Here is a 13,680-nt window from a genome sequence, read left to right on the forward strand (position 1 = left end):
TATTTGATTAAACCCGGCAGGAGAGACTCCTGGAGCCACTCCCCTGTGCAGGAACCAGAGGAAGGGTGGGAAGGAGAGGAAAAGAGGGACTTCAGTTTTTAGGTCCAAAAGTGCACCCCACAAATGAATTCCCCCAAGCCCTGTAAAGGACTTCAAAAGTCTCATCTCTGACTTCAGAGAAGCCAGAGAAATAAAACGTCTGGAACATAACTGCAAGATCTGTGACTGGGCTGTCAAACTCAGCAATTCTCTGCTATCCCTGCCAAGTCCATGTGTTCCTGGTCAGTTGTTTTAAAATTGCCAGAAGGGAATAACTCACCCCAGCTGGACCTGCTGCCGCACAGCCCCCCATCACCCTCGGCAGCACTGCTCAGAAGGTGATTGCTGAAATTCACTGCCTTGTTCAGGTAAAGGTTCTGGCCAATGAAAACATTTAAACACCATGAATGATGAGGCTGCTTTGTCCCACTAGAAAGAAGGATCTCCCTTCTAACCTGCTCCTCCTTATTAAGTACAGCTCTACCTACCCAGAGAGTGGAGCCTGAGACCTGGATGTCCTTCCTGACTCCTCCTCACCTCCCCAGCATGCCTTGTCCATTCTGCCCCTTACCCACGGCTCAGTCTGGCCCCTCCTCCTCTCCCTCCCTGAAGCCCCAGCCCCCTCGTCTCACACTGGGACCATCACAATAGCCTTTCAACAGGGGTCTGCCAGCCTCCTTGCATGTGGCTGTCCCAGTCACCTTTATATCCTTTATAAGTGATTGTGTCATTTCTCTGCCTAAAGTCCTTCAATGTCTTGGAATTAGGGTGTCATGATGGGAAGGTCTCAGGCTGCCAAGTGTGAATCCTGGGTCTGCCACTTACTAACTTAGTGCCCTTGGAAGAAGCAGGTTGCTTAACTTCTCTGAGCCTCAGTTTCCTCACCTGGAAAGTGGAAATAATATGACCTACCTCAATGGCATGTCGTGAAAGCAAAATGCAGTAAAATGGGCGTCTATATAATGAGGCCAGACACAGAAGTCTGTGTGCACCCGGACTGATCCCCCTGCACCCTCACGTGGCTGCCTGCTCCTGTCCCAGGGAAGAGCCTGCTACTTCCTGAACACTAGAACATGCAGGCTAAGAAAAGATTTATTAAACTTAGGGCCCAGGTGCAGTGGCTCACTTCTGTAATCCCAGCACTTTGGGAGGCTGAGGCAGGTGATCACTTGAGGCCAGGAGTTCGAGACCAGCCTGGCCAACATGGTGAAACCCCATCTCTACTAAAAATACAAAACTTAGCTGGGTGTGGTGGCGTGACCCTGTAATCCCAGCTACACAGGCAGCTGAGGAACGAGAATTGCTGAAACCCAGGAGGGGGAGGTTTGCAGTGAGCCAAGATTGTGCTACTGCACTCCAGCCTGGTTGACAGAGCAAGAATCTGTCTCAAAACAAAACAAAACAAAACCAAAACAAAACAATGACCTGGGAACAGTTACTCCAATTCTACTTGTGAGATAGCTAGCACATTGGAGGTGCTGCTGGTGGCCTGCCCCATTCCCACTAGCTGGCCAGGTTACTCACCCCAGCTGTTGTGTAGCTGCTAAGAGCTTACTGCTGGACCTCCTTCCCCAGCAAAGTGCCCTCAGTAGGTGGATGCTGCTTTGCCCTAGAGGTTATGCTCCCTCTCCTCCTTGCCTCAACTGGGGACAACTTTGTGGTTTAATTCATTCTCCAGAGTTCCCCTTGGATCAGGCTAAAGCTCAACTTTGCTCTTGTCTACCTGCTCATTCAGTCCCTTCCCCTTCCTTGACCTGCTTCTCTCACTTCCCTTCCCGTGAAGTTCCTCTCTGACCCAAGCTCTGCTCTAGCCGCAACAATTAAAAAGAGCAGTTAGTGCTTTATTTGGTTTCAAAGCACATTCATGTGCATTAGCTCGTTAGATACTCCCAGCCTCCCCATGAGTTAGACAGGGCCCATGCTTCTATCCCAATTTCAACAACACCATTAGCACCTTGCCAGGGCCTAATAAATGTTAATTTCCCTCCTTTTCCTTGGCTTCTCAATTGATTAATTAATTATTCTGACTTCTTGTCCAGTGAAACTAAAGCTGCTAATGTCAATCAATTAATGTTTGAAACACACTTACAGGCTCTGTGGCAATGCCCCCGTCACCATATAAAAGGGAAGATCAAGGACACATGGCCACAAAGTTTGGTTTATTTTATAGAAGAAAATACGTCCAAAGGGCATATCAGCAAATATTTTTGTTAGTCTTTCCCCAAATCAATTATATCACAGACATGCCATCGGACTTCAGTGAGTCTGAATAAGCCTGAGAACTACAGAACAACTCCTGTTCTCGCTATATCTTCATGTGCCTGTCTGAGGTTTAACTTGTTTATCTAATTCTGTGAAATTGCTTGCCTCTAGTAGCATTTCATAATATGTGAAACTTTTCCTTTCTATGGATTACACAGCAGCATTTCTATAAATTGTCTCAATTTACTAATTGGTCAGTTCTCAAATGAATAACTTCTGGAGGCTTACTCACCTTGTTTGAGACTTGACTATAATTCAGTCTGATGCTAACTTCACAACCATCTTCGTGGACAGTAGCAGAGATAAGCTTTTAAAAGAGTTGTAGAGAGAATTCATAACTGTGGGTGTGGGACTCATTGCCTTAAGTAACAGTGTACAAATTCTGAGATGTCAAACTCTAAATTTAACCAAATACTTAATTAACACAGAAGAAAGTAGGAAAAGAAAAACAGAGCAACAAAAACTAGATGAGATAAATAGAAAACAAAGAACAAAATGGCAGATCCAAATCCAACCATATCTAAACTCTACTAATTATAAATAAACTACTCTAAAGAGACTGCCAAATTGAATAAAAAGGCAAGATCCAAATCTATGCATTCTTCAAGAGATGCACTTTAATCAAACTACATGACTAGATGTTATCACCTTGGAAAAGGTATCCTGGTAGGGGGCGGGGACAGGGCTTGGTAATTAAGGGACAAGTATCACAGTTGAGCAGCTTTCTGTGTAAGTAGCAATAGGAATTTAGATTAAGCCAAGGGACAAGAAATGTTTTCATGAAGGGTCAGATAGTAAATATTTTAGGTCTTGTGGACCATATGTTCTGTATTGTGAACACTTTACTGTCATAGCACAAAGCAGCCACATAAGTAAAGGAATGGGTGCAGCTGTGATCCAATAAAATTTTATTTATAAAATTGGGCAGCGGGCCAGATTTGTCTCAACCGCCACGGTTTGCAGATCTCTGGATTAGGCTGAAGAAATTCATAAACTACCAAAATAGATTATCAAAGGAAATTGGGCAATACTGGAAAATGAGATCGTCTTGATGTTGGCCTATTTGGCAGCAGAAGAGTACACAGCCTATTTCATAAAGTTCCTTCTAGTCTTGCGACAAACAGAGGAAAGGTCCTCTCACAGAGCTGTCTTTTTATAATGGCAATGTAGTATCAAAGAAAGGACATGGGACTCTGACAGGGTCCGACAGATCTGCTTCAAATCTTGAACCCCATGAGACCCAGCAGTGTAGTCTTGGGCAGGTCACCAAACCTCTCTGAGCTTCAAAATTCCTGGGTGTCAAATAAGGCTTCTTCTGACTATCAACTGCGGTGTGAAAAACCACCCCAAACTTAGTGGCATTAAACCACCACCACTTTATTATGCTATGGATTCAGAGAGGGCATAGCAGAGATAGCTTGTCTTTGCTCCACATGTCTGAGGCCTCAGCTGGAAGACTCAAATGGCTAGAGGTGGTTGGATGTCTGGGGGCTGGAATCATCTAGAGTCTAGTCACTCATGTGGCTCATGAGCAGAGATGACTCGAGGACTGGGTTCAGCTGGCGCACCTACATGCAGCCACTCCATGTAGCTTGGGCTTCTCATAGCAGGGTGGCTGAGCTCCAAGAAGTGTTGGAGGTGAGTGTGCCAAGCAAGAGAAAGCCACATGACCTTATGTGGCCAAGCCCTGGAAGTCTCATGGCATCACTTCCACCATAGTCCGTTAGTCAAACAGTCACAGACCCGCCCAGATTCAAGGTGAGGGGACACAGATTCTACCATTTGAGGGGAAGACAGTCAAGGAATTTGTGGTTATTTTTTTTAAAGTGATCACAAAGGTAATACACCTCCCTTGCAGGTTTGCTGTGAAGGCAAGAATGATGAATACAATGCTGATGCTGAGTGCACCGTAAAATGGCAGCTGTTATGTTACTATTGCTATATATTAACAGTGTATGATTTAAGTGCACGATCTGGATGGATTAAATTGTTCTGGGACCTTTCATTCTGACTGTTCGAATTTCCAATGTGACATCTGAGCATGAGATGTTCAGAATCTTATTGTCTTAGGTCAGGTGCCCCAGAAGCAGACTCTGAGACAATATTCATGTGCAAGTGATTTATCAGAGCAGAGCTCACAAGGCAGAAGAGTAAGAAAGTGTAGAAAGCAGAGCAGGAAAGGGAAAGGAGCGAGGCAAGATGCAGTTTCAGGCAAAATCCATGGAGGGTTCCTTCAGCCTGATCCCGTGGACACCTGTGGAGTGGAAATTTCATCTCACCCACCTTTCCCATCCTGGGTTCTGCAATCAAGGCCCGGAATTCAGGGTTGTTCTGAGCATAACACCTGAGGTGAGCAGAGATGTGATCCAGCTGTCTTCTCCAGTACCCTAAGAAAGAAGAGAAACCCCGCCATCTGGATGATTCTCCTGAGACTAAGAAAGAAAAATGATAGCATGGAACATATGTTCTCAGAGAGGTTAATTTCCTTTGTCAAACTTTGTGATGGACTTTCCTTAGTGAACCTCAACTATGCTCTGGAACAAGTTCCATTTTCCTCCATAACTGCTTGTTACATGTAATTAATCATAGACTATTATAGAATTTCAAAAGAGGCCGAGCATGGTGGCTCACGCCTGTAATCCAACACTTTGGGAGGCCGAGGCAGGTGGATCACTTGAGGTCAAAAGTTCGAGACCAGCCTGGCCAACATGGTGAAACCCTGCCTCTACTAATAATATAAAAATTAGCTGAGCATGGTGGCGTGCACCTGTAGTCCCAGCTACTCAGGAGGCTGGGGCAGGAGAATCGCTTGAACATGGGAGGCGGAGGTTGCAATGAGCTGAGATTGCACCACTGCACTCCAGCCTGGGCAACAGAGCAAGACTACATCTCAAAAAAAAAAAAAAAAAAAAAAAAAGGAAACTTAAAAGAACATATTTTGATTGCCACACATAGGGTCTTTTCTTTTTCTATGATTCTATCCCACCTACAATAACTTACCTAATATTTTATTTTATTTATTTTGAGATGGGATCTCACTCTGTTGCCCAGGCTAGAGTACAGTGGTGTGATCATGGCTTACCACAGCCTTGACCTCCCTTGGCTCAGATGATCCTCCCACCTCAGCCGCCCACGTAGCTGGAAATTCAAGCATGCACCACAACGCCTGGCTAGTGTTTGTATTTTTTATAGAGATGGAGTTTCACCATGTTACCCAGGCTGGTCACAAACTCCTGGGCTCAAGTGATCTGCTTGCTTTAGCCTCCCAAAGTGCTAGGATTATAGGTGTGAGACACCACACCCAGCCCTTACACAATATTTTAAATGTACCATTTGGGGCTTGCCAAACGTGTACACCCCAATCAATACATAAAACATTTCCATCACTCTAAAAACTTCTCTTGGGTCCCTTTCCAGTCTGCATAGGGTTTAAGACACATTTGAATTAGTTGCCACCATTTAAAACTTGAGAGATTTCACGTGAGTCTGATGCCCGGTTTCTCATATGCAGGCGGAAGATGCAGGGGCACTGGGCTCACCTTCCCACACAGGCTGACCACCTGAGGCCAAGGAGCAGCTGGCTGCTTTGGACAGGGCACAGGCTCTCCAGCCAGCCACAGCCCCTGCTGTGCCCTGTGGCCACTTGACTCTGCAAACCCACATTGGATCCCACCAACAAATGAAGACACTAAGCTGAAAGCAATCAGAGGGATTTTCCAAGGTCATGCAGCATGGTTCAGTGGAAAGAGAACATAATTTGGAGTTCAGACAAGCCTGCGTTTAAATCCTAAATCTACCATTTATTAGCTTAGTGATGTTGAGCCAGACACTTAAATCTCCCTAAGCCTTACTTTTCTTACCTAATAAAATGGAACTAATACCCCCTACCTCATGTGTTATTGTGACAAGAGAACCTAAGTGTTCTTACTTGGGTTCCCCTGAAAGCAGAACCTGAGATAAAGACTTAGGACAGGTGGTTTCTTTGGAAGGTGACCGTGGGACATGCAAATGATGGCGTATAAAGAGCAGGACAAAGAAGGGAAGGAAGAACGAATGCGTTAAAAACTGGTTAATACCCTGGGCAACTGGGGCCCGATCTTGCTGGGGATATGAGGGACCATGGAGAACATGTCTCACAGTTGTCTGCTGAAGGACAGAGAAGCTAGGGGATCTGCTCCCCGGCTCCCTTGCCCATGAGTGAGGGCAGCCCAAGTAGTGTCAACTCCCAGTGCTTCAGGGTTGCACCTGTGTACGGATAGGCAGCCTTCTCCTGCTCTGAAGTTGGAGGCAGCAAAGTCAAGAGAGATAAAATTATTTAAATAAAACAGCGAGAGAGAGAATGGGGCACATTTGATGAGGCATGCTAGCAATGATGGGTGAAACCATCCACCACAGCTGCACTGAAAACAAGCAGGCTGAGATCTGGCTCAGGGCATCTGGAGAGTCCACTATGAGTAATCGAGACAACACTAGAGATCATACTGAGCCTAGTGCACTGTTTGACACAAAGTAGCCATTTATCCCACAAATATTTACTGGGCACCTACTATTGGTCATGTACTATTCTAGGGCTAGGATACAGAAGTGAACAGAGTTCTTGCCCTCAAGGATCTTACATTCTTAGTGGACACAGATAATATGAAAATAAATAAATACGTATGTAGGAGTATGTTAAAAATGAGGTTCTGACTGAGAAGCTACAATACAATAGATCTATACTTCTTTTTTTTTTTAGACGGAGTCTTGCTCTTGTCACCCAGGCTGGAGTACAGTGGCATGATCTCGGCTCACTGCAACCTCCGCCTCCCGGGTTCAAGCCATTCTCCTGCCTCAGCCTCCTGAGTAGCTGGGATTACAGGCACCCACCACCACACCTGGCTAATTTTTGTACTTTTAGTAGAGATGGGGTTTTGCTATGTTGGCCAGGCTGGTCTCAAACTCCTGACCTCAGGTGATCTGCCTGCCTCGGCCTCCCAAAGTGTTCTGGTTACAGATATGAGCCACCGAGCCTGGCCTAGATGTATATTTCTAAAATGAAATCTCAACTCTCAAAAAAGCACTGAGTAAGGACCTTGTGAGGAAGTCCTTTGGAAAGGGTCATTGTAAGACTGTGAGTCCCCAGGCTGAACAAGGGGATTCAAAGGGACTAGTTTCTGCTACAGGAAACTGAAAACCTATTTCTATTATCCACTGCTACCAAACAAAACACCCCAAAACTTAGTGGTTTAAAACATCAACCACTTTACTGCCCATACTTCTGTGGGTCAAGAATATGGTCAATGCTCTGCAGGGACGGTTCATCTCTGCTCCACATGGTGTCAGTTGAGCCATCTCAAATAGGGCTATGGGATCCAAGATTATTTCATCCACAAGGCTAAGGCCTCAGCGAAGATGGCACAAACTACTGGGAGCTGTCTGGGATGGCTCAGCCTTCACCTGCACTCATTCAAATGTCTGGAGTCTTTGGGTTGGGTGCTGGCTCAGGTGCTCTGTTCTTCTTCATGTGGCATCTCTTCTAATTCAGTAATCTGTACTGAACTTCTTTACACAGTGCTGACTTCCTAGAGAGTTAAGTGGAAGCTTTCAGCTCTCGTAAGGCCTAGGCCCAGAACTATCACGGCGTCTCTTCTATCACTCTCTATGTCAAAGCAAGTCACAAGGTCAGTCCAGATTCCAAAGGAAGAGAAACAGCCTCTTCCTCCTAAGGACAGGAGGGATGTGAGGAGTGATTCTGGTCATCTCTGCAGACAATCTACCACAGGTCTGATACCACATTTATATCTGGAAGACTTCAGTCAGACTGTGGGCTGGGTTTTGACTCCCACTAAGGACATCCAGAGGGCAAAGAAGAGCTGGGAATGACCAACTTCTGGCATGGCAGCCTAGGGATTTGAGTGGACCTACTCCCCAGTAAAATTGTTAGAGTAGGTAGCTAAGGAGACATGAGCAGGGCAGGAAAGGCTCCCCCAACCCCCAGAAATGTCAGGTGACCATCAGGTGATGGTCAGGCAGTTGTTAAACTTTCTCTAAAATAACAATTGGCTGCAGCTGGTGCCAGGGGACAGAGGTCTCCCAATAGATAGAAGACACCTGAAGCTGGTGATCAGCAGCTTCCCGATGAGATCTCAGGAGTTGGACGAGTGGGATCAGGCATGTGCACTAAGAAGAAAAATGGCAGAGTTTAACTGGTACATGACCTTTCTCTAGGAACACTCAATGGATAAGGGAATGCCTCAAGTGAGCATGCACACAACTTCCATAAACATACGGTGCATGTGGTCCCTCCCAAGTACTGGCAGGCCACTGAACATGGGGACAGCCCACCAAGAGGAATCAGGGTAGAAGTAATGCAAACTCTGGAAACATGCCAATGTATAAGCCCCACATTAAGGGCTGAACAGCACACTTGAATCTCTCAAGTCACCCGCTTGGCCTTCTTCAAAGTGTACTTCCTTTCGTTCCTGCTCTAAAACTTTTCAATAAACTTTCACTCCTGCTCTAAAACTTGCCTCAGTCTCTCACTCTGCCTCATGCCTCTCGGCCAAATTCTTTCCTTCTTGGAAGCAAGAACTGAGGTTGCTGCAGACCTGTAAGAATTTGCCACTGCTAACAAAACTATTTAAAAAAACAGCAAAATCCATCACAAGTACTTTAGAGCCATCTAGAAATGGTTCTAAAGCCATACAGAAAATACACATTTAATGAAAATATACCAAAACTCAGAATCATGAGAGTCTGTGGTGTTTGAACCATGGGCCACTCCCTTCCACATCTTCTCAGCTCCACTCCATATAGGTGCAGATGAGTACACAGGGCTCCCTCTCCTCAGAGTTCCCAAAGGGGTGTAGTATCTTCCCAGGAAGGTCAGGGACTTCAGTATTTCTCATCCTGTCCCAATTGCCCTTTGCACAGGCTAAGTTCTGGCCAAGTGTGGTCAAGAGATGGGGGCTCCCTTTCTCTGCTCAGTTACCACTCATGGGATAGATGTTCTACCTTTGATCTGGGACACTGAGAATACTGGGGTCCAGACCACCTATTCCTGGCTCATTCAGCACAAGTCCAATGTTGGGAGAAGCAAGTCATGAAGAACAAAGGCTACAGCTGCACATGCTCTGTTGCTTACCCAGCCCCTAAAGCAATGGTGCCACATTGAAAAAACATGCCATTGTCTCCATCCAGAGTATTGGCTCAGAGATTTTGCCCAGGGGAAGAGGCAGGTCAAAAAACAGAGTTCAGAATCTCTCCCCAAAGAAACAGACTTCATTTGCAACAAAGTGTGGGAAAGTTCAAGCCTAAGGCTGCTTTCAAAACAATGGAGGGTGTGTTAAAAAGCAGTTAAAAGAAGACTAGAAGATTCATTAGAGATATGAGCTAAATAGGCCAGCCAGTTTACCTCAGAGGATCAGAGAAATAAACAGCTAAGAAGAGCCCTCCTGAGGTAAGAAAAATATTCAAACACTGACCTAAAAAACAATCCCTGTAAAGCCAGGTTGTCCAACCCACAGCCCATGGGCCACATGTGACCCAGGACGACTTTGAATGGATCCCAACACAGATTCATAAACTAACTTTCTTTCTTTTTTTTTTTTGAGATGGATTCTCACTCTGTTGCCCAGGTAGGAGTGCAGTGGCATGATCTCGGCTCACTGCAACCTCTGCCTCCCGGGTTTGAAAGATTCTTTTGCCTCAGACTCCCGAGTAGCTAGGATTATAGATGCCTGCCACCATGCCCGGCTAATTTTTGTATTTTTAGTAGAGATGGGGTTTTGCCATGTTGGCGAGGCTGGTCTCAAACTCCTGAGACCGCCCACCTCGGCCTCCCAAATTGCTGGGATTACAGGTGTGAGCCACCGCGCCAGGCCACAGATTCTTAAACTTTCTTAGAACATTATGAGATTTTTTTTTTTTTTTTTTAGCTCATCAGCTACCATTAGCATTAGTGTATTTTATGTGTGGCCCAAGACAATTCTTCTAGTGCGGCCCAGGGAAACCAAAAGATTGGACACCCCTGCTGTAAAGGATGCCAAATTTAATTAAACCAGTCTGTGAAGCAATTTATGCCCCAGGTCATGGTTGAAAACAATACAGGAATCATCCAACAATAAGCAGAGCTTAATGGCTAGGTGTGGTCAGGAAAGAGACAAAGAGAGCCCTGCCAAACCACCATCATCCTATGGTGACAGGGTGCATGCCAAGGCTACACTCTCCATGGAGTCACATCAGAAGCTTCATACTGTGGGGGTGAAATAGAGTTCACTAAAATGAACAGACAAACAGACAAACAAATAACAATAACAAGCCTGGAATATAGGTCAGTACCCAGAGTTGATACAATATATTATCTAACACATCCAGTTTCCAACAAAAAAATCATGAGACATGCAAAGAAACAGGAAACTCTGACCCAAACACAGGGGAAAAAACATGCAATAGAAACTGCCTGTGATAGCAACTAGAGTTGAAGATTTAAGACTTCAAAGCAGCCATTATAAATATGCTCAAGGAACTAAAGGAAATCATGCTTAAAAGGAGTAAAAGAAGAGCCAGGAGTAGTGGAATGTACATGTAGTCCCTGCAACTCGAGAGGCTGAGATGAAAAGATCTCTTGAGCCCAAGATTTGGAGGCTGCAGTCAGCTATAATTGCACCACTGCACTCCAGCCTGGGTGACAGAGCAAGACCTTGACTCTTAGAAAAAAAAAAAAAAATAGAAGAAATTATGATGCATTTCAGAAGGCTGAGGTGGGAGGATTGCTTGAGGCCAGGAGTTTGAGACCAGCCTGGGCAATATAGTGAGACCCCATCTCTACAAAAAATTTTTTTTAATTAGCCAAGCATGATTGTGTGCACCTCTAGTCCCAGTTGCTTGGGAGGCTGAGGCAGGAGCATTGCTCAAGCCCAGGAGTTTGAGATTGCAGTGAGCTGTGATTTGTATCATTGCACTCCAGCCTGGGTAACAGAGCAAGACTCTGCCTATAAAAAATAAAAATAAAAAAAGAAGGAAGAATTCTTCCTGAAATAAGAGAATATAAATAAACACATGAAAGGAAAACCAAATAAGAATATGTAGCAGAAAAGTACAATAACTAAAATAGATAATTCACAAGAGGCGCTCAACAGTAAATGTGAAGTAGGATAAAAAAGAATTAGCAAACTGAAAAATAGGTCAATAGATATTATACAACGTAAAAAAAAGAGAGAAAAAGGAATGAAGAAAAATGAACAGAGCCTAAGAGACCCATTGGAAGCTATTGAGCATGCCAACATCTACATGAGAATCCCCCAAGAAGAAGAGACAGAGAAATGGGACAGAAAAAATATTTGAAGAGATGATTGCCAAACCCTTCCCAAATTTTATAAAAGACATGAATTTATACATCCAAGAAGCTCAAAAAGCTGGAGGTGGAGCAAGATGGCAGAAAAAGCCTACATCATTCATCCTCCCTGCTGGAACACCAAATTTTAACAACTATCTGTACTCAGAAAAGCACCATTACATGAACCAAAAATCAGGTGAGCAATCACAATACCTAGTTTTAACTTCATATTGTGGAAAGAGGCATCGAGAAGGGCAGGAGAGACAGTCTTGAATCACTGATACCATCCTTCCCCATCCCCCAGCAGCAGCTATACAGCATGGAAAGAGAATGTGTGCACTTTGGGGAGGGAGAGCACAGTGACTGGGGGACTGTACACTGAACTCGGTACTGCCCTGTCACAGCTGAAAATAAAGCCGTGCTGGGCTCAGCCAGTGCCCGCACATGGAGGGAGCATTTGGACCAACCGTAGCCAGAGGGAAATTGCTCATCCTAGTGGTCTGAACTTGAATTTCTCAGCAAGCCTCGCCACTGGTGGCCGAGGTGCTCTGGGATCATAGGTAAACTTGAAAGGCAGTCTAGGACACAAAGACTGAAATTCCTAGGCAACTCCTAGTGCTAGGCTAGGCTCAGAGGCAGTAAACTCGGGTGGCACGTGACCTAGGGAGACACCAGCTGGCATGGTTTAAGGAGGACTTGTAATATCCCTTCTCCAACTCCAGGCAGTGCAGCTCATGGCAACAAAAGTGACTCCTTTCTACTTAAGGAGAGGAGAGCAGGGAGTACAGAGGACTTTGTCTTGTATCTTGGATACCAGCTCAGCCACAGTAGGACAGGGCACAAGGCAGAGCCGTAAGGCCCCCCTTCTAGGCCCTAGCTCCCAGCTGACATTTCTAGACAAATCCTGGGCCAGAAGGGAACTCACTGTCTTGAAGAGAAGGCCCCAGTCCTGGCAGGATTCATCATCTGCTGACTAAAGGGCCCCTGGGCCCAAATAACCACCAGCAATACCCAGGGAGTATGCTGTGGGCCTTGTGCTCTGATATGTGCTAACTTCGGGGAAGACCCAGCACATTCCAAGTTGTAGTGGCTATGGTGCAAGACTCATTCTGTTTGAGAAAAGCAGAGGGAAAAGTAAAGGGGACTTCATCTTGCACCCTAGGTACCAGCTTGAACACAGTGGGGGAGAGCAACAAGCAGGCTCTTGGGGTCCCCGAGTCTAGGCCTAGGGCCTTGGACAGGATTTCTGGATCTGCTCTGGGCCAGAGGGGAGCCCACTGCCCTGAAGGGTGAGTCCCAGGCCTGGAAGCATTCACCGCAAGCTAACAGAAGAGCCTTTGGGCTTCAAGCAAACATTGGCAGTGGCCTGGCAGAATCCCCTGTGGACATGTGGACCAGTAGTGGTGGTGGCCAAAGGGAGAGGTTCCTCTGCCTGTGGAAAGGGGAGGGAAGAGCAGGAAAGACTTTCTATGATTTGATTGCTTAGCTGCAATATAATAGAACATCAAGTAAATAATTATGTTTTTTTACTCTAACCCTTGGCTCCCGACAGCATCTGTGGACATGCTCAAGGCCTGGTAGAACTCACCACCTGGAAGGGAAGGACCTTGGGCAAGGCCCAGTGCTATACTGGCTTCAGGTATGACCCAACTCAGTCCCAATAGTGGTGGCCACAGGAGTGCTTGCATCACCATACCCCTAGTTTTAGGTGGCTCAGCACACAAAGAGAGACTTTGTATGTCTGGGAAAAAGAAGGGAAAATAACAAGAATCTCTTCCTGGTAGTCCAGATAATTCTTCTGGATCTTATCTAAGACCACAAAGCAGTACCTCTACAAGTCTGCAAAAATCACAGTGTTATGGGGCTTGGGGTCCAAGTCCCTTCGAATACCTGGAAACCCTTCCCAAGAACAATAGGCACAAACAAGTCCAGACTGTGAAGACCTCAATAAATACCTAACTTTTCAAGGCCCAGACACTGAAGAGCATCTACAAGCATCACCAGCATTCAGGAGAACATGACCTCACCAAATGAAATAAATAAGACACCATGGACCAATCCTG

The 13,680-nt window shown here is 45.6% G+C and overlaps 1 protein-coding gene across 10 annotated transcripts in view; it reads right to left on the reverse strand.

The window, feature by feature from the left end:
* The window catches only part of DZANK1 (double zinc ribbon and ankyrin repeat domains 1), an 87,344-nt gene that overhangs the window by 10,567 nt on the left and 63,097 nt on the right, over window positions 1-13,680 (reverse strand). For all 10 annotated transcript variants that reach the window (XM_063802521.1, XM_063802523.1, XM_054674829.2 and 7 more), the window contains 3 exons: window positions 4,585-4,688; window positions 2,534-2,608; window positions 320-416 (listed from right to left, as the gene is read on the reverse strand). In XM_063802521.1, the coding sequence (XP_063658591.1) occupies window positions 320-416; window positions 2,534-2,608; window positions 4,585-4,688 (276 nt within the window). The remainder of the gene's footprint in view (window positions 1-319; window positions 417-2,533; window positions 2,609-4,584; window positions 4,689-13,680) is intronic.

This window comes from Pan troglodytes, chromosome 21 (genome assembly GCF_028858775.2).
Source record: "Pan troglodytes isolate AG18354 chromosome 21, NHGRI_mPanTro3-v2.0_pri, whole genome shotgun sequence".
NCBI classification, from domain to species: Eukaryota; Metazoa; Chordata; class Mammalia; order Primates; family Hominidae; genus Pan; species Pan troglodytes.